Source organism: Theobroma cacao, chromosome 5 (assembly GCF_053813885.1).
Source record: "Theobroma cacao isolate CCN51 chromosome 5, ASM5381388v1, whole genome shotgun sequence".
Classification (NCBI taxonomy): Eukaryota; Viridiplantae; Streptophyta; class Magnoliopsida; order Malvales; family Malvaceae; genus Theobroma; species Theobroma cacao.
In genome coordinates, this window is record NC_142643.1 from 3,558,098 (window position 1) to 3,584,684 (window position 26,587).

General features: G+C 35.5%; 2 protein-coding genes across 7 annotated transcripts; both read left to right on the forward strand.

Annotated features, from left to right (window-relative positions):
- Positions 1-7,981: 7,981 nt before the first annotated feature.
- Positions 7,982-14,719, forward strand: LOC18598030 (5'-AMP-activated protein kinase-like protein). 4 transcript variants are annotated; one of them, XM_007027366.3, is made up of 13 exons: positions 8,024-8,434; positions 8,543-8,662; positions 9,058-9,212; positions 9,304-9,657; positions 9,999-10,203; positions 10,481-10,544; positions 10,637-10,687; positions 10,806-10,859; positions 11,066-11,185; positions 11,715-11,839; positions 12,688-12,739; positions 13,561-13,704; positions 14,124-14,719. In XM_007027366.3, exons 1-12 carry the CDS (start codon positions 8,280-8,282, stop codon positions 13,657-13,659), a joined length of 1,554 nt encoding a protein of 517 aa, XP_007027428.3. In that variant the 5' UTR covers positions 8,024-8,279; the 3' UTR covers positions 13,660-13,704; positions 14,124-14,719. The 4 variants fall into 4 exon arrangements, with proteins under 4 accessions (XP_088662582.1, XP_017977492.2, XP_007027429.3 ...); XM_007027367.3 differs by lacking the exon at positions 10,806-10,859 and having other exon boundaries at positions 8,022-8,434; XM_018122003.2 differs by lacking the exons at positions 11,715-11,839; positions 14,124-14,719 and having other exon boundaries at positions 7,994-8,434; positions 13,561-13,703.
- A 513-nt stretch (positions 14,720-15,232) lies between these two features.
- Positions 15,233-17,757, forward strand: LOC18598031 (translation initiation factor). 3 transcript variants are annotated; one of them, XR_016026330.1, is made up of 6 exons: positions 15,233-15,716; positions 16,570-16,700; positions 16,825-16,924; positions 16,997-17,121; positions 17,220-17,292; positions 17,443-17,598. XR_016026330.1 is itself a non-coding variant. In XM_088806457.1 (6 exons), exons 1-6 carry the CDS (start codon positions 15,419-15,421, stop codon positions 17,545-17,547), a joined length of 804 nt encoding a protein of 267 aa, XP_088662583.1. In that variant the 5' UTR covers positions 15,257-15,418; the 3' UTR covers positions 17,548-17,757. The 3 variants fall into 3 exon arrangements, 2 of the variants coding, with proteins under 2 accessions (XP_088662583.1, XP_007027431.3); XM_088806457.1 differs by having other exon boundaries at positions 15,257-15,716; positions 16,825-16,896; positions 17,443-17,757; XM_007027369.3 differs by having other exon boundaries at positions 15,270-15,716; positions 16,603-16,700; positions 16,825-16,896; positions 17,443-17,757.
- Positions 17,758-26,587: the final 8,830 nt, after the last annotated feature.

The window sequence follows — 26,587 nt, forward strand, 5'->3', positions numbered from 1 at the left end:
TCTAATCATTATGTATTGACATGCAAATATCTTAGTAAAAGTTCTATATGATCGTGCCTGTGGTGGGCATATAATTCCAATAAAATAAGTAACAAATCAAAGGCCAAAAGGATGAAAAGAAGGGATGGGAGGGAGTTATTGGTATGGTGCAGTCCATTTCACTGGTGTTTGATGGGAGGAATTCATACTATAGGCTGAATGTAAAGTTGGCGTGACGTACGTGAATTTAACTCAAATGATAAAAATAAAATGAAATTTCGATAAAACTTTACCTTAGTAAAGAAGAAAAACATGTTACTGCAACAAATATTGGTGGCAGTGGTCCTATATATATATGATCCTCTTTATCATTTACTCAAGTTTATTAGAGATTTTGCTATTGGGTAAAGTTGGGAGTGCACAATTAGGCATGTTCATTGAATTGAATGGCTACACATATTGATGATATGTCCCATTAGGTCTTCATGTCTCCATCCATCCATCCATCCATAGTCTTGGTCCCAATCTCAATAATCAATATTAATTTACTCTTCCTTGTAAAAAAAGAAAAACAAAACATGTTTTAGCAATTAAAATATGTTAATTTTCTTTCCAAAAAATTCCATTTAAAATTTAAACTTTCAATTACAATTGATATATATATATATATATATATATATAAACTTACAAGTAAGCTAATAAAAAAAGTATGAAATAAGAACAAAATCAACATAGAGATCTTAAAATTTTTACTCTTTCTCTTTACCCTTGACATAAGCTTTCATCGACAATAAATTTTATTAATAAAAAATAATTAATTTGGTCAAACACAAATTTGACAGACGAATAGGCGCTAGTAAAAATCACAGCCTGCAGGATTGAATGTGGATAAATTTCCGTGGCTCAATTAATTAACGTCCCGTCGTTGGACCGGTCTAGACTTAAATATATGGCCACAAATAGGCAACTGCAATGGACAACAAGTTCAGAAGCAACCAAAATATTTTCAGTCCATTTCTGCCAAACTCTACATTTTTCAAACATCATAAAAGCTTTTATAGAATTCCGCCCACTTGTTATCTCAATTTAATGCTTAAATCTTGATTTGATGTAACTGTTGTCTTACCTATGTGATTGAATGGACCAAAATTATTAAGGTCCGCATATATATATTTATATGTATAAAGGGTGAACTTCTTCCCCATGACCATATATATATATATATATATTTATATGTATAAAGGGTGAACTTCTTCCCCATGACCATAACAATCCTGATTAGCCATCACAATTCAGATCCATTTTTGGTGCAGAATCGTGTGCTGATTGGCATCCTTTTTGGGACGTACGTTGCTTCTTATTCCAGACATGGTCAATTAGTTCAGCGGCTATGATAAACTTTTAATACTGGAAGCTGCAGAGGAAGCAGAATCCCTGTAGCTATCTGCAAATTATTATACTGTTTCTTCATTTTTTGGTCTAGTCAGTGGACCAATGCTTTTGCTAAGGAACTGAACTCAACATCGGTGAAGACATTTTTCCATGACAACAATCAAAAGATGGTAACACATTTATTACTACCATTGACACAGTCTTGTATGTACTAATTTAACCCAGTAACTAATCTTCCATCAATCCTTAATCCTTCAACTTTAAAAGTATATATGTAGTGCATATCTGAATTTATAGTTTAACCCATCCGGTAGTTCACCTATAACTTCATTTAAGTAGGATGGGTTACCCCTCTCACCAAAACATGAAGCCGGTTTTGTAAGCTTACCCCAATTGACCAAAGCAGTGGATCTGCAACAACTAGGGCGGGTAACAACACATGCTTTCTTTTAGTATAAACCAAATGTATAAAAAGAAATAAAAACAACGAAGAGTAAGCCTTTAATAGCCCCCAGAGTGGCAGTGTTGATTCAAGGCATAAAAAAGTTGAATAAATTTGTTTTCTTTTATCTTTTGATTGTGACACATAAAACCATGTGGTCATGTAGTTTAATAAGCAACCTGCGTTTTGGGACTCCATACAATGCATTATTGTCATTTCAAAAGACTTATCTTTTTATGATGGAGAAAAGCTAAACACTGAGGAAAGACTTCTAAACCGATTAATAACTCAAAGATGGCCCATCTGCTTTAAATATTACTCACTTAAAAACAAAAACACTGACCTTTGATTGATTCTCATAATTTTCCAGCTTATGTAGAGACTTCTCATAAAAAGTTGATTTGTGGTCCAACCACATGAATTTTGGAGCAAAAAGATCAATCATAACATGGGCTTTCTTTTTAATATATTGATTTTTATTGGGTAAACTTTTTGGTCCATATAAAATTATATATCAAGGTTTCATTTTTCAACATTTTTTATCTATAAATTATTGAAAATGTGATTAGTGCTATGCTGTCATTACCTTCTCTTTCCAAACGTACACACAGGAAGTTTTGACCTCTGTCTCTTGAGCTTGAATCTTCTTTTTACCGTCATAAATTCGTTCAATGACTTTATATTGCACAATTTTCTTTGCCAAGAAAAAAATTTGTGATTTGTTGATCTTCCTTCCAATCTCGTTTACAGCAATAAGAAGGAAATTGCATGTCATTATTTTCAAACATGTTTTTTCCAGAAGAAAATCATTTTCATGAAGCAACAAATGTGAAAAGCATGATCAAACGTTGAAATGATCCTTTGAGCTATAATTGCAGGTTTCAAGCTATCAATAAATTTACAAGAGTTCTGGTCAAGGTAATGCCAGAATATCTACATCCTAATTCTACCAATGGGTGCAGAAAATCACCATACTTAAACTAGAGTTTTGCCCCACCCTGACTCTACGGCAATTGGGGTGGTTTGCTTTTCTTTTCTTCCATTCTCTTCTTGCTTTTATTCTTTCGAGAACAATGGACAAGGGGAGTTTTCAATTTAATTGGGATTAGTTTTATAATGAAGTCTGATTAGGATTAAATCCTTTTTAATCAAGATTTTGTATAGTATCAATTTATTACTTAAGATTTGGTTCTGTATCTGTGATTCATTTGCCTTGGTCCACCGCGCGCATCAGCTTTCATGGTGACTTAACAGATAGATTAGCACAGTGGGTCGACTATTCCATAATCGGAAGTGCAGTACAACATAAAACTTAGATGGTAAGTTTATGGATTGCCAGGTTTTGACCAAAATCTTTCTAGGACTTAATAGAAGAAAAGAGAAACACAACTGAAGCTCTAGCCAGAAGAGAAAAAAACTTGTAAACTGTAAAGCTAATAGAAAATCGGTTTACCTATACAAGTACAAATACTTGTCACCATGCAATATTCTTTTGATTTGCAGCAGATTTAGACGAGGGTTTAATCCAAGTATAGTTTAGTCGTAGATCCTTGATGCCAAGACGAATTTTACTCGAATAACCGCCAAATAAAAAACCCAGTCGCCAGAGAGTAGACTTTGTAGTTGTTATCTTGAATGATGTGGTGTTACTCATTCCTCTAATTGTTACTGTTTCCAGGAAAGATGCTCCATAACTAACATAGAGCGTTTTATTTTCAAGATTTTCTACTCTTTTCCAAACCTTGCATTGATCACTGTTAACCTAATTATAACAATTATACATATTATAAGCTAAATCAATGGATTATGATATTATTACAATATGATATAATTATGTTTTATTAACTTAATTCTCTTATAAATTATTGAGAATCTCTTGTATATATATATATACTTTATTCTCTTTGTACAAAAACACAATTCTGAATATAAGATTTCTCTATCTTAATTTGATAACAAAATCATCCTATCTAGCTATTTTCTGTCTTTTTTATTTTCAATCTTCATACTATCCAAGTCGTACCATTTTTTTTACCCAAAACCACAACCAATCTGCATCCATCTAGCTACACTGCCACTACACCGTCATCATCCATCACTTGAAGGGCAATTTAGGTGACGTTTGATATTTTATAATACAATGAAATTATAAGTAATGTGATTTCAAAAAAGATAGCATTGCAGTGTTTGATATATAAGTAAAATAATGATTAAAATGCAAAGAAGATAACATTATAATAGTTGGTTTACAAGTATTTCGTTAGGAATGTAATGTTAATTTCTAAAATTACTCCTATTTATTAAAATGTAAGTTTAATATATTTGTATTTTTTTGTTGTTAATTTTTATATAATATCATCTCTTGAATATATTTTTAATGTCATATATTTTATTTTTATTTCTTGTTATAATCTTATATATTTTATTTACATTTCTTAATATAATTACCAATATTATATATTTTATTTTAATTTATTTTTTTTAAATAATATAAATTTTATTAACAATCATCATCCACCGTCCAATAAAAAATGGCTACTAAGAGTCACAAAGAGGCATCCCTTGAAATCTGTATTACAAAAAAATATAACATTGTAAAATGTTTTTAACAAAGTAACAAAGTTAAAAGGTAAAAATATTTTTAATAATATTATAAAATGTAATGCAATCTGATTGTATTAGTTTTGGACTGTAATCATATTACATCTATTGGTTGTAATGTGATTATATTACAATTTTACATTGTAGTGGTTTGTTACGAAACAAACACCATAATGTAAATTAATTGGGCACATTGAAAAGAATGTGTTCTCACTTTCTTCATACCAAATGCTACCTAGTGTAATCTCGCTGCTTGACCCACATCACTTTCCAACTACCAATTCACGTTACTGTCACTGTTAACTGTCTTATCTTTTGTCAATTTGTTGATCGTCGATTACTGGAGCTCATCAGTTGACTACGTGTTGAGCAAACTTTTTTTTTTTTTATAATTAGGGAATGAGGGATTCGAACCTTACTTTTTAGGCAGGAGATTATGTACCAACCAATTAAACAGATGCTCGGTGCTGTTGAGCAAACTTGTTGCCTTTATTTTGATCTGATTAGGTTTGCTTTGCTTGCATGTTTCCTTTGTACAATCAGCTGTTAGATCATCTTGCCATGTTAGCAAACTACAACACTTTGCTTCATGAGCTTGCCACGTCAGCTTATCACATCACCCAACACATAAGCTTCCGCGTCACCTTGACACTTTGATCAATTGCCATGTCATCTACCACATCACTATAATACATCAAGTGCCACATCATTTTCCATGTAACCACTTCCTTGAGATAATCGTTTTTACTAATTTTGACTTCCTTATTTTAATTTTCGCCTTTTGTTTTTGCTAATTTTGACTGTGAGATGGAGAAATCTGAACTTTTTAAGCCAATTGCAATGATTTTGATGAGAAACAATTACGATATGTGGGTCTAAGGTATGAAAAGTGTTTTGAATGGGTGCAAACTTTGATGCACTTTCGCTGGAGACATTGTTCATTCTACTGTTTCCGACTCTATTTTTACTTGTATGATGGATTGTGAGTCTATTACAGAAGCATGAGACAGTTTGAAGGTTGAGTTTTATGATAGTGATAGGACCCATCAAATACAAGTCTTAAATCAGCTTGGTGAGTTCGAAGTATTGAAGATGAAGGATGAGGAAAGTGTGAAAGACTACTCAAATAAGATTTTGAAATTAGTCAATAAGTTGAGATTACTTAGGAAAAATTTACCAAAGAGAAGAATAGTTAACAAATTCTTTATAAGTTTGCTAGAGAAATTTGAGGTTAAGATATCTTCTTTGGAAGCCTAGAAGGATATGTCCACATTGATTGTGACAGAGTTCATAAATGCTCCTTAAGCTCAAAAGCAAAGAAGGGCATTGAGACAGGGAGACCATGTAGGAAATGCTTTATTGGCACAAGCAAGCAAGAAGAAAAATGGTGATAAGAAACAAGATAAGCAAAAGGCTCAGTATCCTCCCTATTCTTATTGTAAAAAATGCAACCATATTGAGCATTTTTCTGGTACAGACTGAATGTTACATGCAAGTCTTGCAACCAGCTTGGTCGCATGGAGAAAGTTTGCAAGATTAAAGTCGATCAAGGAAAAGAAAAGTTCTTGTAGCTGAGGAACATGAGGCAAATAAGAAAGTGTTATTCATGGCCAAGAAACTCGAAAGGTCAATAAGCTTTAGTGTTTGGCTTATTAACAATGCGTGTTCCAATCATATGACTAGAAACACAAATAATTTTATTTTCTTAAATAATAATTACAAGTCTCAAATGGAGATTGGTAATGGTGAATATCTCAAAATTCTTGGGCATGGGACAGTTGGAGTGCAAACTCCCTCGGGTATTAAGTCTATTTCAGATGTTCATTATTTACCTAAAGCTAATCAAAACCTGAAAACCTGTTGAGTGTTGGCCAGCTCGTTGAAGAAAATTATACTTTGCTATTCAAAGAGAAAGTGTGTACAATCTTCGACTCCTCTCGTGTTGAGCTACTGTCTGTTCAAATGAAAAACAAATGTTTTCCACTTGATTGGTTAAAGGTGGAAGACGAGGCATATAAGTGTGTAACCAATGATGCCAAATTATGGCATAGAAGGCTCCTCCATGTTGATTATACTTCTATTCTATGAAGCATATGGCATTTGCTAGTTTAGACAAGAACTTCCCTATACCAGCTGAACAGGAAGATGTTTGTGATACTTATCTCCATGGAAAGTAAACCAGATCATTATTTCCCATGAGCAGCTTGACTCAAGCTACAGAAAGACTTCAATTGACACACTCCGATGTTGGTGGACTTGTTGGTGTTGTTATGATGGATTTTTAAAAAACAAATGAAGACTCAAGTAGCAAAGTGGATGTCTGCAACATAGACCTCAAAGAGGTGTGTTGAAATTGAGGTCTGAAGTTGCAGAACATGGGGCTAGAAGAAGGCACGAACCTCCACATGATGCCACTAACTTACTGGTCGATGGTTGCTTTTAGTTTTTTCTTTTCTTTTATTTCTTAATTGCTGCATGTTATGTGCCCATTAACCATGATGTAAAAGAACTACCTACAACATGTTTAGTGCTTAAGTGGTTCCTGATTTTATTGTTTTCTATTTTCCTTTATTCGCTACTTGTGTTTAAATTACCAAAATTTTATTGTAATCGTCATCTTCTACTCTTATTGATAGTTTCTCTCTTCTGGTTTTTTGAGCTTTCTCCTAAACCTTAACAGTTATGTCAAAATCCACTTTGTTACTCCATGTAATTCATCTTGGCTCCTTAACTTTACTTGTTGTAATCATATGACTTCTAATCTTATTCTCCTATCTTATCCATTAAAATGTTCTCTTCGTTTCTTCCTCTTATCCATACTGCAAATGATACAAAAACGAATAAAACTTACATTGGTCATACTTATAACTCACATCTTAGTATTCTTGATACATTTGTGTTCCTACTTTAGCATTGAATCCTATTTTCGTGGGTCAATTATGTGATCTAGGGCTCATTCTTCTCTTCTCTCATTCTAATTGTTAGGTATAGGATCCATAGACGAGGTAGATCCTTGGGATGGGTTGCAAGGTGAGAAACTTGTTTGAGTTTGTCTCCCTTCATCTCCTTGTGAAACATGTGTCAGCTACCACAACAACTAATTTTTTGTATCAGTGGGATCTTTGTCTAGGTCATGCTTCAGCAAGTAAACTTTGTCATTTAATTTCTTGTGGATTGTTGGTTCGACAAAATTTGAGTTTTTTCATTGTTTGAACTATGAACTTCCAAAACAACCAACTTTGTCTTTTAATAATAGTACTTTTATTTTTTATTTTCCTTTATGGGTTAAAACATCGGTTGAACTTGAACAAAACTAGAAGAAACAAAGCTAACACACCGTTGTATGAAATATTTTGAGAAGGGAAATGTCCTTCACCATGGAGAGACCGCATCTACAATAAAAACCAGGCACAAAGATTTAGTTTATGGATATCTTCTCACGAACGTGTATGGGCTGTTAGCAGTAAAGACCCAACATTCATTCCTTTTGGGGCTTCCAAATAACAGTGAGTTGAGTTGGGTGGGCCTTTATTCTCCATTTTCATTTATCTTTTTCTTTTGATTTTTATTTTTCTTGGTGTTCTTGAAAAAAACCCAAAAAATTATAAGATAATGTCTACTCGGATTTCGTTTGAATCATTAGAATATTGACAGTTGAAAATCTAATAGTAAACTGAAAATACATCCTCTAGACACCACTGCCGTGTTTTCTGCAAACTCTAAACTGAGTCTGAAATCATAATTACAGATCAGAAAACCTTGTACATTCCCAACTCTAGATTTGCCTTGTCAGGTTTTCTATTACTTCACAATAAAAAGATTATAGTACTAAAGTCTTCAATGCTGCAACAAGGTTTCACCCCTAATGGCAACCTTGTTTCACTTTCCAACTCTCCTATTCCTCTCTTCTCATAAATCCCTCATCTCATCAAAGCCGCAGCAATGGCTAAGCTGGAAAATTCATGAATACCCACCAAGAAGAAGCTTGAAAATATGTGCCTTTTCTATTAAAAGACCCAGGTTTGTACAAAGTTCTTGTTTTTATTAAAAGGTTCAAGATTTCTTTTCTTCCTTTTTTTGGGTCATTTTATCTCATTGGTTTTGACTTGCTATTTGTTCTTAACTCAGGAGTGGTAGAAAGGTAAAGAGCAATGAGGAGCTTTGCAATGATATAAGGGAATTTGTAGCTGCGGTTGAACTTCCAGACGGTCAGGTTCCCTCCGTGAAAGAGCTTTCTCAGCATGGAAGGTAATTAAAACTTATACTTTTGGTTCCTTTCTGGTTATTTTTTTTGTTTCACTTGAACATGGGTTGTTTGAGTTGTTATGGAAATAGTTGGGTTGTATGAAAAGTTTATCCGTTTGGCCTTGATTGAGAACAAGTTCTGATTTGGGAGTTTTATGTGTTTCTAAACTACTAGTGATTGAAAGGTAGAAATTCATTTAGTCCTAGGTTACTGTTATTCATTTACTCAATTACTGTTATTCATTTACTCAATATGATTTATTGTGATGCCAAATTATGTACTAATGGCAAAAGAGAGAAAAGGGATGAGGGAGAGGGGAGAGGGGAGAGAAAATCTTCAGCCTTTACTTTTATCCTTATTGATGTGCTTTGGTTCTTCTTGCCTAATTGTTCTGTAGGAATGATTTGGCTAACATTGTTAGACGGAGAGGATACAAACTTATCAAAAAGCTTCTTACGAGCTCACCTGAGATAGACATTGATGGATTTAATGCAGAGAAAAGTGTAGTTGAAAAGTGTGATGCTACTGTTGACTCTGAAGATATTTTGGAAGGTCAACATAAATTTCGTTTACCCATTCATGAACCCTCTCATTCTAATTAAACTTTGCCTGTTGTTGATAAAGTAATTTTATTATTTTAAAGGTCAGAATCAAAAGGGGGAGAATGCAATCGAAGATGTTTCCTTGCCAACTGAAGTTTTTAGCATGGGGAATAGTTTAATTGGAGTATATAGTGATTCTGATGACCATAGTTGCATGAAGGAAAATACTACGCACACTTCAGGAGATCAAAAGGAAATGGAAAATGCTATTGTTGAAGATGCTTCCCCATCAACCTTTCTCTCAAATGAGGAAAACTATTCTGGGAGTTTGAATGCTAATCCAGATCTTAATTCTGAAGACCGTAGTTCCATGCCTGAAAAATCTATAGCCATGTCAATTTTGGAGGAAAAAGTTGCAAAATTTGTTCAGAACGGAGATTTGGATTCAATTGACTGTAAGCTTTAGTAGATAAACTGTATCGTTAGTTCATTCATTGGTCAATTTGTGCCCAATGTAATGAGGATGAATTTTTACTTTTGGTTTGAACATATAACACAAATTGTTCAACTCATGATATTTGAAGTGTCCTGCTACTGTAGTTTACGTGTGCTGTTAGTACTTCCTCATTATGCAATTTTCAATAGAAAGAATGATAATGTCTGATGCCTGTTTTCTAAAGTCAAAACTACCAAGATGTTCCTTGATGCCTGTTTCTATATTCAAAAGATTGCCGCTTTATTTATTTGTTTGGGACTGAAACATGAAGTTAAGTATCTGCTGCTGTTTGATATGCAGATAATGTTGGTGGGATGTTAAATGAAAGTGCTGATAAAGAAAGCAACGAAGTTGTTGAAACTAATATTGAAGTAGCAACTCAATCTAGGACCAATAGTCAAGAATGCTCAGAACATGCCTATGGTGCTGCTATCATATTGAAAGGAAGTACAACTGTGGCCAAGCAGGTTGCTCCTCCCATGGCAGTGAATTACCTTCCTTGGAGGTCAGAGTATTGTGCATCTGTTTAAAGTACTGGAGCTAAACCTCTAATTACTTTTGCTTAAAGTATGCAATTATTTAGAATACTTTTCTGTACTATCTTATGACCAGTGGGTAGTGTAATGGCGCTTACTGTTAATAAACCGGGAGGCATGGATTATTAATTTTCATATTGCAGTTCATTCAACTTGAGTAAATTTACGTCATTACTTTTCTTTAATCCTTTTGTTTTGGTTCTATCAACAAAGGCTCAAGACTTCTGGTATTTAATTTATTTGCAGTCATGATAATATGGAAGCACATATGTTAAAGGGTGATGATTTGAGGGAGGATTTGAATTCTGAGGTTGTTACACATGCCCTGTTGTTCTAAGTTGGTTTAAATTCAGTGATTACTTTGACATATAATCTGTTAGTGTATGTTCTTCTATGTTGTAGACCACTGGAAGGGACAATCAAATTGAGATTAATCACCTCAAGTTTATGCTGGTATATATTTGAATGTCTTTTGTCTCTCACTACTCGCTACTCTTATGATTTTGTCTGTATATAAAGTTTTGTTACATAAACTGTGTGGTGTCTTTATTGTTTCTGTTTGTGTGCATAGCACCAGAAGGAATTAGAACTATCCTGTTTGAAGGAGCAGATTGAAAAGGAAAAGGTACATAAACTACTTCAAAAGGAATGCTTCCTAGTAAAGCATTTGCATGATTCTTGCACATACATGAGGGTGCTGTGTCCATATACCAATAAGACATTAAACTATGTATCTAAAAGTTGGTCAAGCACAGATTGAAATGTTATGCATTTCTTGAGGTGTTTCCATTAGTAAACCATTAGTATTTTGCTAATCATTGTTCTCCCCAGATTGCTTTGTCTGCCCTGCAAACCAAGGCTGAAATAGAGATCCACAAAGCTCAGAAACTTGTCTCTGAGAAGGATGCTGAATTGCATGCTGCTGAGGAAAGCCTCTCAGGACTAGAGGAGGTATTCATCTGTTACTTTGCTTGGCTGTTATCACATGCATTTGGTATATTTGAAAACAGCCTTAGTTGGCTTCTTTTATTTTAATTTTTTTATAACTATATCTTAAATGAGCATGGTGGTTTGAAGAGCTGGCAAAGCTGACCCAAACTTGAAAAACCTGCCAAACCTGACCCCAACCCAATCTGATTTGACTTGATTTTACTTTGAAAATCAACAACTTGAACCTGAGTAACCTTACTGTCAAACCTGAATGACCTGAATGTGAAATGACCTGAACCCCAAATGCTCCAACCCAAAATAACCCAAACTCAAAATAACCCGACACTACCTGATCCGCCCAATTGCCACCTCTAGACTAGTTTTCTCTTATTGCAGTCAATAAGAGAAAAGATTATATGTTATCTTTTTGCAGTCAATCTCCCCCAGCATTATCCTGTTCATTGTTTGTTATTGTAGTTTTTTACAAAATAAATAAATAAATAAATAAATATCAGACCACATGAAGCTGAATTTTAGACTGCTATAATAGGTCCAAATCGAATACTCTGGAGATGGTGAAATTGTGGAGGTAGCTGGTAGCTTCAATGGTTGGCATCATCGGATTAAAATGGATCCTAAGCCATCTTCTACCATTAAAAACCCCATTGAATCAAGGTGTTCAATGTTCTCTTTTGTTGAATAGTTTTCAGCTTGAGTATTAGTCTTTAGATTTAATTATATCTTCTGGTTTATAACATTTTGTTATTATTAGCTTAAGTTACTCAAGTTGTTATATTTCACCAGTAAAGTGGTTTTCAGTAATATCCTACTGTTCCCTTTTTTAATTGAAACATTATAGTAGTACTATAAAATTAACTCCTTTACACTAGAATTTCTTTAAAGGATCTGGCATTTATGTGATATTGAAGAAACCATATAGAGGTAGCGTGTCATAGCTTGACATGGACCTTAGTTCAAGGGTATGTTTTGTGTATTCCTTCATCTATGTCAAGCTTAGAGTAACCATCTTACTTCTCAATCATTGTGCTAAGTTTGAAAATTATATCAGAAAATCACCTGGTAGACAAAGTGTGTGCATGAGCTTCCCAAAGTTGAGTTGGTGCTCATTGTTGTACCTGCCTAGATGCTTTGACAAAATTTTGAACAAACAACTCGGACACCCACTTAGTTGCAAAACAACAAACAATAGATGGCCTTGAATTAGTTTAGTTGTCTTTCTGAAAGATAATGCTTGGTCTCCTTCTAGTTGCACTCGTATAATACTCATTCCTCAAGATTTTTTGTGGCATGTTAAAATAAATTGACACCTCACTTGTATTTCATCTGAATTGCATGATATTTTCTTCTATTATAACTAGCAAACAAGGTTTCTTTTGGATGTGTAGGAGCATACCTCATTCTCTTTGTGGGTTCTTCATGCTATCTTTTTTCTCTAAATATTTTTGTCTCTGCTAATAATTGTTACAAGAAAAACTATCTTACTATGTTTACATGCTTTCCAGGAAGTCCAAACTCTGGTCGACAGTGCTATGGCTTTATCCTGGGATATATGAGGTATGAACTGCTACCAAATAACATACCAACTTTATCTTGATATCTGAAGAGAATTAATTAGTATAGTTGTGGCTGTATTTATGTGGTTTCTTCTAGACATTTATTGCCCCTATATGGAAGCCATTTTCTTTTTCAATTTACTTCACTCCAGAAGAGGCATTATTTTTAGAGCTGCCTGTTGCTACAGAAATTCGGTTTTTATCACTTTTGAGCCCAAACCAAATTAATTGGCTTTCAGAAACCAAACCAAACTGAACAACATGTTGTTCAAAACTAAGTATGAAACAAAATTGAATCCCATTTGGTTTTTTGGGTTTTAAATAGAATTCTTAGATCCACATACTACACTGCCAATTATTGATGTAGGGCATGAGACTCCACCAAAATTAAGACCAGTTAGTCAATAGGGCCCTCTGGTTTAGGATTAAAAGTGCAACTTATTATCAGAGGCTTCTCCAATGCTTGCTTAAAAAATCTATTAAAAAGCTGAAAAGTTCACAGCTCTTTCGCTAAGAGCACTATTCTGGAAAACCATGGAGAATGAGAGAAACAACTTATCATTTGCCACTGCAATTTGGAAGGCTTAAAGGGGGAGAGAAGCTTTTACATTATATCTACAGCTAAATTCTTACTTTTTTATTCCAATTGAGAAACAGAAGATCCCTCTGAAAGCTCAGTGAAGTTAAAGGGTAACTGCCTTAAATTTTGAATGTACATCATTTTTGGCTCTGGTGTTGTCATTGAAGATCATAATAGTGCCTATGCATGATAAAAGGAATGAACCCTTTGTAACTTTATTCTATTATCATGTTTGATTGCAGATAAAATTTATTGTTGATGGTAAATGGGAGATTGATCCACAGAGAGAGTCAACTGACAAGGGTGGAATATGTAACAACATTCTCCGAGTTGACAGATAAATTTCGGCTGGGTGGGAGATTCTGCATATACTGCAAAACAATAAGGTAAATGGCCTTCTTATTTTTAGCTTCTTAGCACCAATCAATGCAAAATCTAAATTGTGATGGTAACATATTATATTGATAATGACCTGAAATGATGAACCAGCATTGCTGGCTACTTGATATGTAAACTGATGTGGACCTGAACTCTGATAATGGAAGCATGATTCTTTTGTGCCTAATATTTGGATGAAATTATTATGCCTGCTGTTATTGAGAAAATCTTTTAATTATTTCATTCTCCCGTTGCTATAAAGACTTTTGTTGAAACGCATGTCTTGGCTTACACTCAATTGGACTAAAGGTAAAATGCAACATTTAAAAGTTAAATCTGATATTAACGTTTCTTTCTAGCGGACATCATCATATCAAAAAACAAAATGCTAGCAAGCTTGATTGTTGATTTATACTTATGGTTGCAGATTGTCAGATTCCATACTGGATTGGTTTGGCACCCAGCAATATTAGTTGACAGTTGGAACAGAGAAGCACATTGCCTGCATTGAGAAAGGTGGCCGGTGTCATGCATGACCTTGAGATTTGGGGTTGTGGTTGGCTGTCTGCAACACAAAAAAAAAAAGGACTTTTAACATTTTCCTTCTGATATCCCCTTGCGTTACATGCCAAATCACATAAACATTTGATATTTCATGTTCATAAGGGTAAGGTAATAGTTAGCAAAGGATGTGTAGCTTCATCAAGAAATCCATGACTTACCATAGAAGACATCGAAGCAATAGGTTTTCTCAACGTCTGGTTCTACCTGTGTACAGATGATTTGTAGCTACCGATGTATATCTCCAGTTCTTGTAAACATTGAGAACTCTGAATTCTGTAGGAGGGTTCATAGGAACCTTAGGTAGAATCTTGCCATAAAAATTGTCCATGTTACCATGTGACTTAGAGCTGTAAAGATTCAGTGAGTTAGGAATTTAAAATTTGCGGACTTATTACAGTTGCAGTTTGGGAGCTCTAGCAAATATTAAATCCAAATGAGTTTAGCCATCATCTTGATTAACTTGTTGAAAGATGTGGATGGGTTGATCAGTTGCCAGTGCAAATATTCTTCTGCATGTGCGTACCATACTGAATTACTGAAGTCCAAAGTCTGTTTTCTTGTTGTGCTAGTTGCGATAATTAATATTAATAAGATGAGATTGCATTGCTCAGCTCTTCTCCTTTACTTGCTAACCAGCTTAACAAAGTTCCCACCCAAGAAAATAAGAAGCAAATCCCAAAGTTTACTATAAAAGGGAAATCATAATTTTCCTGTATTCCAGAATATTTTTTCGATGAGTTAAGTCATTACTCTGGAAAACAAGATGTTTACACGTCCGCAACAGTTCCTGATATTATAGGATTGGGCTAAATTTACGAAACGGCAACAACAGAATGGCGGGTTTTGCACTTTTGTGCTCTTTCGGCTTTTCCAATAGGATGGTAGGACACTGGAAGGTTGAAACATCTAGATTCTGAAGGACTAAAAAGGTTTGATACTTGATGGGAATTGCGGAAGGGAGGCGTGTTGAGACCACGTGGAAAGGTTCCACATTTAGTGGCGTGTCTGTTTCTTCACCTTTCCTACTTCACCTCCTGTCATCCTCTCAATCTGCTCTTTTTCTCCAACTCTGGTCTGGCCTCCGCCAAACCCAGCATTTGAAACTTGACTAAACACAGACATTCTCTCATTTCTTTGCTGTTTTATTCCGTTTCGCAAATGGCTGTAGTAAATGCTTCCACTGCCTTTAGTTTGAGGGTTTCCCCTATCCTCCCTGCCGCCTCATTTCCTTATTCCCGACCTACTTCTTTTGGTACCCCAACTAGGCTTTTGCATGCGATGCAAGCAAGAGGAAAGAGAAAAGGTCTGCTTAGTCGATCTTTTGCTGTAAAGAATGAGCTTAGTGAACCTGACGATGGAGCAGATGCGAAAGTGGAAGAATTGGGGGAGCCTACAGAAACATTACTGTACTCCTTCAGTCCTTTGCCTTTGCTAGTTGTGGCTGCTCTTCCCGGAGGTAATAGCCAATAAATGTTTCATTTGCATTTCAGTATCAAATCCCTCTGTTGGTTTATTCTGTTGATGTTTGATAATTTATATAGGCTTTCAGTGATGGAAAACACTTGACATTTTCTTATAACATCTTTTCATAACTGCTATGGATAAATGCGCTTCACTTTAACTTACTGATTAGTTCATGGCAACTGATCATATCCTCTTCCCAGAACGTGACCTCCTGTTTACTTTTCTTGAACAATTAACCAAACCAATGATCTCTAAAAATGCTTCTCTAAAGGAGCATATTCAGCATGTGAACATCCTAATATGCAGTATTGCAAGTTTTGAGGTAATAAATATTGTTTGAATACTCTGCTAAGAACCTGTCAATTCCAAATCAAAGAAATTCACTAATGAGGAATTTCCATTGGATGTTAACCTTTTTGGCGTCAAAAACATCAGCATGTGAAGAACATATCTTAGTCCACAATTCTTGTGAATTCTTAGAACTAAAAGTAAAACTCCTGCTTTTATCGAAAATTCTGCAGGCAATATTTCTTAAGATTTTGCTGATATTTTTGTTATGATTCTTACATATTCAAAAGTTTGAGACTTATAAACGCTTAAATCAAACTGTTGCATTATGGTTTTTATCAAAGTTGATAGAAATTGAAGGCATTGTTGTTGAAAATGCCCTGAGATTTGATTGATATGTTGGTTAAACTGATGGAGCTAGAGGTAGAATATGGATTGTTTGGAAAACTAGAAATATTAGCACTTCACAGATTTGTTTTTCAAGACAAGTTAGTGGTTTGCTGTGAGAGATCTAAAACACGGTAGGTTTTTACTCTAATTATCTTTTTTCTCCCAAGTACTTATTCCAAGCTCGAAAATCTGTGCAACAGATGGGACTGTGAGGTCTCTCTTTGGTCCTTTTGTTGAGCTAGTGAAATCATGGAATCTTCCTGATTGGCTTGTGCACTGGGGACACCCCGGCAACATGGTATAAGATTCTCTCCTTCACTCTTTGTTATCTGTTGCAACTACTTGCCTTACAATATTCTTTGCAATCTTCCTTCACATCTCTGAACTGATACAAATGGTTTTTTTGTTACTGGTATTCTTAGGCAGTAGTGCTATTTGCCATGGGAGGGTATGGAACATATCTAGGTTTCCGCATTCGCTATTCTGACGACGTTGTAAGAAATTCATCAGAAAAACAAAAAGGTCAATTGTGATTGAACAAGGATGCCTTCTTCAATCTCCTTTCTTACCTTGATATCGTTTTTATCATTTCAGGAGGAAAAGGCCAAGGCCAAAGACTTGCACCCAAGGCTTCTAGGTGGGATGTTTTTCTTCTTTGCTCTTGGAGCAACCGGTGGAATAACATCTCTGCTAACTTCAGACAAACCTATTTTTGAAAGGTATTCCATCTTCTCTATCCTGAAATACCTGATCTCCAAACCCCAATCACATATATGAATACGTTGAATGAATAAACATTTTGCATCTTTCTTTGCAGTCCGCATGCTATTACAGGTTTCATTGGTCTTACTCTCCTGACAATACAAACCCTTTTGCCAACACTATTTGAGGTAATTGATGAAGCATTTGCTCCTAACATTTGAGTATCTTCTCACTCATTCTTACGTTCTTTTCTCTGCTACTGTTATTTCTTTCTTCTCCTGTGGGACAAACTCTTGCTTTCCCTGATGGTCTGTTTCTCCCTCTTAAATCATTTGTAGGGTAATCCCGGATTGAGGAATGTGCATGGAATTTTAGGCAGTGGGATCATGACACTGTTTCTTATCCATGCTGCCCTTGGACTTCAACTTGGCCTTAGTTACTGATAACAGCTCTGACTTTTGTCTTCTGCTTATATATACACATTTTTTCCTCAATTTCTGGTATTTGGGTATTATAATCCCATCGATATCAGCATTTCTTATTTCTTAGGAAGTTGCATTGGAAAGGGACAGCTAGGTACAATTTTGTAGCAAAATTTGCATGGCACAAAATCATAAGCAAAGTTATATATATATATATATATATATTAAAAATTAAGGTTGTTTCATTAACAGGGCAAGAATAACCCTTTACAAACAGGCAGAGTATCCAATCAAAGCCATTCTTGGTACTCTGCTCAAATCAGGCTTACAAAAAATGCCAATAGATAATCTTATCTTCTGTACAAAAAACCCATCATAAACTCAATCATTCAAGCAATGCCCTCAGAACCACCCAACTATACAAAAACAAGAGCAGAGCAAGTAAGAAAAGGAAACAAGTCCATTAAGCACATTTCCACTTCTTTCAAATCCTTACACACTTTCGAAGAGGCACCATCCATTATCACTCCATCAAAACAACAAGCAAAGCATCCCAGGTGAAAACACATTCCTCATGTGCAAAAACAGGATGTAACGATGTATACCAGGGACTGAGCCTGTCATACTCATCTAGTATCACATCTTAGCGTCAATCTGGCAAGGCCATGAAGAGACCAGGACCACCTACACCCCAACAGCTGTTGTCTAAGGATACATTCGAATCAAATCGTTTGTCCTGTCAACACCCAATTTAGCGAGACTATCCGCCATATCATTACCTGATCTTGGTATATGAAGAATCTACCAACCCACCAAATCATTTTTGAGTGCTATGATCTTCAATATAAGTTGTCGCAGCGTCCATGAAGCAGCTTCAGGGTTGGTTATCCAAGCAACGGCATTCTTGGAGTCAGACTCAATGATAATACCAGTGTCGCTTGCCCATGAAGAAGCTGCAAATATGACCACAACCTCCCTTATCGCCAGAACTTCCGCAAGATTTGCATCACCTCATCCCGCTTTCTTGGAAAACACAAGCTTAATCTCCCCCATGTCATTATGCAAAACCCCACTGTTCCCTAGAAGTCCATGACACCCTCTGGTAGCCCCATCTGTGTTGAACTTGAGCCATCCCTGAGGTGGTCTTTCCCACGAAGTAGTACCTATGTTCGGTTTCCTCATAATTGACTCACATGCCAAAAAGGAGGCATTCACAACATCCGTGATAGACCCATTTTCACTTGGCCACTTGGATTTGACCTACCACACAACTCTCAATTTAATTATATCCATAACTTTCGCAATATCCCAAAGTTTTCCCTTGAAGGTCATTTCATTTTTGTAGAGCCAACTGGACCAAGTTATAGCGAAAAAAGACATTCTCCATACTTTTCTTTTTGTCGTTTCCACACAGTACGAGTTCCATGCCACACAAAAAGAGGTCGCATCCCTTGGCATACAACCAATAATTCCCCACTCCTCATACCACCTGCTCCACACCCTCCAAGATTCAATACAAGTCAAGAACAGGTCAGTGACCGACTCCATTCCTTAATTGCAAAGCACAAAAGTAGCGACCTCTCTAATCATAAGATTTCTGTTCACAAGTTCTTCCTTAACCGCAGCCCTTCCTTTGATAACTTGCTAAATAAAAATCTCAACCTTTGAAGGAGGCAAACCATCCCACACATTCTTCCATAATTCCGCCTCCGTCCCATTATTGCTAACCCTGCTCTACAAAAGGAACTTGGGGAGTAGTGACCAGTCGGGGTGTGTTTTCAAATCAGCTTGTCTTTAATGTCTTGAACAAGAGATATATCTCTCAAGCATGCTTTAAATTGCTCCCATGTCTCAATCTCCCAATCTAGGACTTTTCCTTCTAGCTCCATTTTCCATAGCCATTCCCGATTCACCCAAGATCCAAACTCGCTAACTTTACCAATTTTGTTAATGACTTAAGCAAAAATGCGAGGGAAGGTCGTTTTGAGGATAATGTCATCAATCCATTCATCCTACTAAAAGAATATATTAGCACCATTCCGGACCAAATAACCAACACCTGTAAACAAAAAAGAGGAAAACCTCTCCAAAAGGTTAAAGAATAAATAATATTTCGCCATATGGTAGATGGAAATCTACCATTGGGTCATATGATAAAAGACTCATACCATCCTTTTCATTTTTTATAATTATTATTGACTGCCATAAACTGTCTCTCTCCTCACTATACCTCTAAATCCATTTATTCAACATTGTCTTATTTTTCAACTTAAGATCAACAAAATTAAGTCCCCCACAATCTCTTAGGTTGCAAACCAAATCCCAATCCACCCAATGTAACCGTTTCATCTCCATTGAACTACCCTATAGGAATCTCCTTTGGATTTTATCCAATTCCTCTTTAATCCCCTTAAACATCTCAAAAAGTGACATGAAGTAGATCAGAAGGTTGGCGAGGACGGATCTAATGAGAGTATCCCTCCCCCTCAATTGAAAGGAGGTTGGAACTTCATCTTGCAAGTTTGGTTTCAAACCTTTCAATCACCGACTGCCAAATACTTCAAGAATGATGTCTCGCCCCCAATAAAAGTCCTAAATACATCGAAGGTAAAGAACCAACCAAACATGGAATCTTAGCAGCTCGATTCTCCAAAACATCCCCAACTTTAATTCCATATAAGCTACTTTTTCAAAAATTGATTTTAAGACCAGATATCACTTGAAAACATCGCAATACCCTTCTAAGATTTAGAACACTTTCAAGTTTCGGTTTGCTAAAGATCATTGTGTTGTTCGCATACTAAAGGTGAGAGATAAAAAGTCCATTTTTTCCACTACCACTCTTTTGCACATACTGATCACAACCGCCTTATGCATAAGTGCACTAAAAGCTTCTGCAACAATGTTAAAAAGAAACGGAGATAACGGGTATCCTTCTCTTAATTTGCATCTCAATTTAACTTGCCTAGTGGGAAACCCATTTACCAGAACCGAAACGGCAACCATAGTGATACATGAAATGATCCACCTCTTTCACCTTTCACGAAATCCCATTTTTGACATCACAAATTTGAGAAAATTCCAATCCACACTATCATATGCCTTTTCAAAGCCCACCTTAAAGAAAACACCACCATCCCTACTCTTTTGGAGGCTATCAACGAGTTCGTTAGCGATAAGTGCACAATTAACAATTTGCCTACCTTTTATGAAAGTAAATTGGTTAAGGCCCACAACCTCACCAATCACCACCCTAAATCTATTAGCGAAGACATTTGTCACTACCTTATACACGCTCCTGACTAGACTTATAGATTTATGTTCATTAAGAACCATAGGATTATAACATTTGGGAATTAAGGTGATAATCGAAGAGTTAATCCTCTCATCAAACGTGCCAGTATCATAGAACTTTTTCATGAAAGCCATAACCTCTTCTTTGATTGACAACCACTGAGCTTTGAAAAAGTTAAAGTTGAAACCATTTAGCCTCAAAGCCTTATTCCTATCACAATTAAAGATAGCATCATTTACCTCCTCCTCTGAAAATTGACACTCCAGAAACGAAATGGACTACTCTGAGAGTATACTGATATCCTCATCCTAATCTCTTAATTTGGCCACCGATCTATACCCATAAAGATTCTCAAAATGTTGTACAACCTCCTCTTTGATGCTCGAAGGATCAACTACCACTGTGTTATTTACGATTATTTGATCAATTAAGGTTTTCCTCTTTCTTGTAAAAGTAACGACATGAAATAACTTAGCATTCCTTACCCCCTTAAGGAACCACTTCACCCTCGATTTATGGTGCCATAACCTTTCCTCTGCTCTATATAAGGATCAAAGTTCAACTCTCATATTTAAGATTTCATCTCTAATCAATCCATCTCCACTACCATTCTACCATTCCTGTGGTTTTCTTTGGATGTCTTCCTTTAGCATTTTAATTTTGTTTTGACTATTCCTCCACTTGTTAGATTGCCAACTTTTAATCATGGGTTTGATGAGTCTAAGCCTTTGCTAGAGATCTCCCTTGCCTCCATTCTTCCGGCAACTTTCTTGCCAAGCTTCCAAGAAAACCTCTTTGAAACCATCTTCATCAATCTAATGACTAAAGAACCAAAATGGTTTTGGTCCCCATTCCGTGTCATTCTCCCCCAACAAGATCGGGTTGTGGTCGAAAAGGGAAGATGACAAGCATATCTGTCCCAAATTCGATAACCTCCTACCTCACCTTTTGTCATATTAATAGTGTCTTCTGAACTGTCATTTGACTTTTTCTGATTCATTTGCCTTCGCGTTAACTTTTGACCCTTCCTATACAACCTTCATCTTTCCATCGATTTTCCAATATATTTTCTTCCCACACTTTTATTCTTGCCAGCAGTTCCTTTCTTTGCCTTTTTGTTTTCTTTCTTTTTTTCATTTTTGGCCATCCAAGCTGTTAGTGAAGCAAAGTTATATTAACACTTGTATTTTGCATGTTTACTTTAACGTACTTTTCCAAAATCTCCACTTCTCTAACTTGTTGTCACCTAAAACATAAAATCTAGGGTAAAATATCTAGACATCCCCAAATTTTTGATAAAAATTATACGGAGGTCCATTAGTTTGAAAAATAGACACTCTGCCCTAAAAGCCTTAACATTGTAAACAGAAAAAATGAAAAGACTAGAATACCTTTTCTTTTTTCTCTCAACTTTTATCTTTTTTCAAACAATTTGATTGGCCGACGATGTTTCCTTACGTTGATCAGCCGACGATGTTCCCTTATGCTGATCGGCCACCCCATGGCTAGATCTGGCACTCTTCAATGTAGAGGAGCACTAGATCTGGCGCGATTTGGAACACTAGATCTGGCATGATTTGGAGCGCCAAATCTAGCATGATCTAGAGCTCTGAATTATGTCCCCTCATATGGGAGCTCTGGCATTCTCCTGAGGGAGCACAATGCGCTAGATCTGATTAGATCTAGTGGGAGAACACCAAATTTGATCGAATTTAGCTAAACAAGAAAGGTAGGTATCGTAACGTGCAGGTCCGAGAACCCGACCACCAGACACGAATGTGAAAACTCACTAAAAAAATTAAACTAGGAGTCGCCACCAATCCTTTTTTTTTACTAGGCGCGATTGGCCACCTATTGACTCGATTCTAATCGATGAAGCCTTAAATTAATTTTAAACCCACCGAAAAGAATCTTAAACTGGTCTACGATTTTCTAGATTTAGGTTCGGGAGTACGGTTATGTCCGGGGAAGGATTAGCACTCCTGAAACACTCGTTCCATGAACGATACCATTTTTAGATTATCTTATTAGGCTTTTATTATATTTCCTTAGTTATGATTTTTTTTATCCCCTATTTATCCTAAAATGGAATGCAAATGTGAAGTACGATGAAATGCATGGCGTGGGGATAAAAATATGTCGGACGAATAACCTTTTATCGATGATATTTTCCCGAATCCGCCCATCATACTGGTGGGACTCGGGGTATTCTCTCACCTAGGGAATTATCCGAGAAACTCGCCTTCGCAAATTCGACGAATAATTTCCATCATCGGAGTCATCGTACGTTTTCTTTTAAAATAATATTTTCGTGCATAATGAACCTAATTCGGGCAAAAGCCTTTTATTAAATATGTTTCTCGAGCCCTCCCATCATACTGGTGGGACCCGGAGACATCTTTTTACCTAGAGAACTTTTCGAGAAGTACTCGTCTTCGCAAGATCCTCGGAAGATCCCATCATCAGTACTTAGACTCGAAAATAGAAATATTTATATGCAATGATATGATGCAATATATATATGTTATGCTAATACAATTATCTATTTTTTGGTCATTTATTAATATTTAATTATATTAATTATATTTATCATTTTCTATTTTATTTCTAATTATTATTTTTTTTTTATACTTTACATTTTTTATTTTAAGTTACTCTTATATTTTCCTTTTATGATTAGATAAATTGTTTATGATTCCATGTTACTTTAGTGACAAAAATTTTATATTTATTTTATTCTATTTTATATTTTTATATTTTGTATATATATATATATATTTATATTTCTATATTTTTATTATTATTATATTTTTTCGTAAACAATCTTTTATCCAAACCTAAAGCCTAAAATCTTATTTTATATATCTATATTTAACTCTTTTTTCTTTCTTATCTTTGTCTTCACATTTTTTATAATATAGTTTATGCCACTTAATATTCAATACTTAATTTTAAATTAGTTGTTTTTTTTATTATTTATTTATTATTATTTTTTGAAGATTTTGTGTTGTGATTTTTTTATTTTTTATAAGAAATTTCGGGATCTCAAAATCGAGGCCCTCTCATCGTATTGGTGGAGCCTTAATTCGAATTTCGAACCTAGAGAATATGGGTCCGAGATTGCGACTTCTTGCGTCCCTACCGATCATCCCATCGTCGGTACAATTTTGTATTATTTCCATGATTAATATTGTGGTACCTTAAGGCTCACTTGATATACTATTAAAACTATTAATATTGTTCTAAAATAAAGGATTTGTTGTGGTAACTAAAAAAATAATAAAACCCTTTTTACGACCTTCTACTATTAACATTATTATTTCACATTTTTCTGTCAATTTAAATCCTCTAAAGTCCTCTAAAATATTATTAAAAGGATTTTAAATATCATACTCCAACCATTTAATTTTATTAAATACAAAGCTTAATCAAATAAAAAAAAAATGGGTTTGCCCCAAAACAACCAGTCCATCACAGATCCATACAAAAAATAAGGCCCTTTACCTAATTAGGCTTGGCTAGCCTAGACTACCGCTGGATCTGACCCGTGGCCCGCTCCAAAGCCCACCGTTTGGTTCCCTGCCTAGTAGCCTCCAAATGCCCAAAACGACACCGTTTTAACGTCTGCTTCTCCTTTCCAAAACGGTGTCGTTTAAGCTCATATCTGACTATAAAAACCTTCTTTTTTATCCTCTTTCCATTTTCTCCCTTTTGTTTCTCTCTCTAAGATCAAACGCTCTGACCTCTCTCTAGAAAAAAAACCTTTATCTCCCTCATCACCTGCGGGCAGCTAATAGGGCTTTCTGCCGTCGTCGGCGACTCGACCCAACTGACCAGATTTCTCTCTTTCTTCACTCCGACGCCGGCCTGATCTCCTTCTCTCTTTCTCTCGTTTCAGCGTCGACGTCCTTCTCTTTCTTTCTCACCTGCCGACGACTTCTCTTTCTCTCTCACCTACAGGCGGCTTCTCCCCAAATCCCTTAACTACCATCGATCGGCTCTCCCTCTACCGATAACCACCCAAATCAGCTTCAGATCTCTCCCAAACGAAAACCCAAAAACCCTCAAAAACCTCTCTTCCAACAGACGGCAAGATCCTCAACTCTCACTGCACACACATTTTTTGGGTCTTTTTTTTTTTGGTATTGTTTGATTTTTTTTTATTTTCTTGTGGATTGTTGAAAGCTGTTAGAGAGCTAGGAATTTCATTTTTTTTGGCTCCTCGGGATTTTTGATCTTGATTTTTCTCTTTGACTTGCAGGTTCTCTCCCCGATTGCTACAGTGCCTTCTCCCCTTTATGCCCGGTTCTTGGGCACTAGGGGGCACGTTCCACTACCTTACCAGAAGCGAAAAATTCGCGTTTGGCAGGGTGAGGGAGGTGCTTGGCAGGGTGCGTCCGCACCCTGCCAGTCGTACCTCTCTCCACCCTTTTTTCATTTTTTCTTTATTTTTTAATTTTTATTATTTTTATTTTTTTAATTCATTTTTTGTTTATGATTTTTGTTATAATTTTTAGTGTCTACACGGCAGGTGAGAGAGAAAGAGAAGCCGCAGATAGGTGAGAGAGAAAGAGAAGGACGCCGATGCTGAAGCGAGAAAGAGAGAAAAGGAGATCAGGCCGGCGTCAGAGTGAAGAAAGAGAGAAATCCGTTCAGTTGGGTCGAGTCACCGGCGACGGCAGAAAGCCCCACTAGCCGCCGGCAAGTGATAAGGGAGATAAAGGTTTTTTTTCTAGGGAGAGGTCAGAGCGTTTGATCCTAGAGAGAGAGACAAAAGGGAGAAAATGGAGAGAGGATAAAAAAGAAGGTTTTTATAGTCAGATATGAGCTTAAACAGCACCGTTTTGGTAAGGAGAAGTAGGCGTTGAAACGGTGTCGTTTTGGGCATTTGGAGGCTACTAGGCAAGGAACCAAATGGTGGGCTTTGGAGCGGGCCACGGGTCAGATCCAGCGGTAGTCTGGGCTAGCCAAGCCTGATCAAGTAAAGGGCCTTATTTTTTGTATGGATCTGTGATGGACTGGTTGTTTTGGGGCAAGCCCATTTTTTTTATTTGATTAAGCTTTGTATTTAATAAAATTAAATGGTTTGAGTATGATATTTAAAATCCTTTTAATAATATTTTAGAGGACTTTAGAGGATTTAAATTGACAAAAAAATGCGAAATAATAATGTTAATAGTAGAAGATCGTAAAAAGGATTTAATTATTTTTTTTAGTTACCACAACAAATCCTTTATTTTAGAACAATATTAATAGTTTTAATAGTATATTAAGTGAGCCTTAAGGTACCACAATATTAATCATGGAAATAATACAAAATTGTACCGAGGATGGGATGATCGGTCGGGACGCGAGAAGTCGCAATCTCGGACCCATATTCCCTTGGTTCAAAATTCGAATTAAGGCTCCACCAGTACGATGGGAGGGCCTCGATTTTGAGATCCCGAAATTTTTTTATAAAAAATAAAAAAATCACAACACAAAATCTTCAAAAAATAATAATAAATAAATAATAAAAAAACAACTAATTTAAAATTAAGTATTGAATATTAAGTGGCATAAACTATATTATAAAAAATGTGAAGACAAAGATAAGAAAGAAAAAAGAGTTAAATATAGATATATAAAATAAGATTTTAGGCTTTAGGTTTGGATAAAAGATTGTTTACGAAAAAATATAATAATAATAAAAATATAAAAATATAAAATATATATATATATATATACAAAATATAAAAAAAATAAATATAAAATTTTTGTCACTAA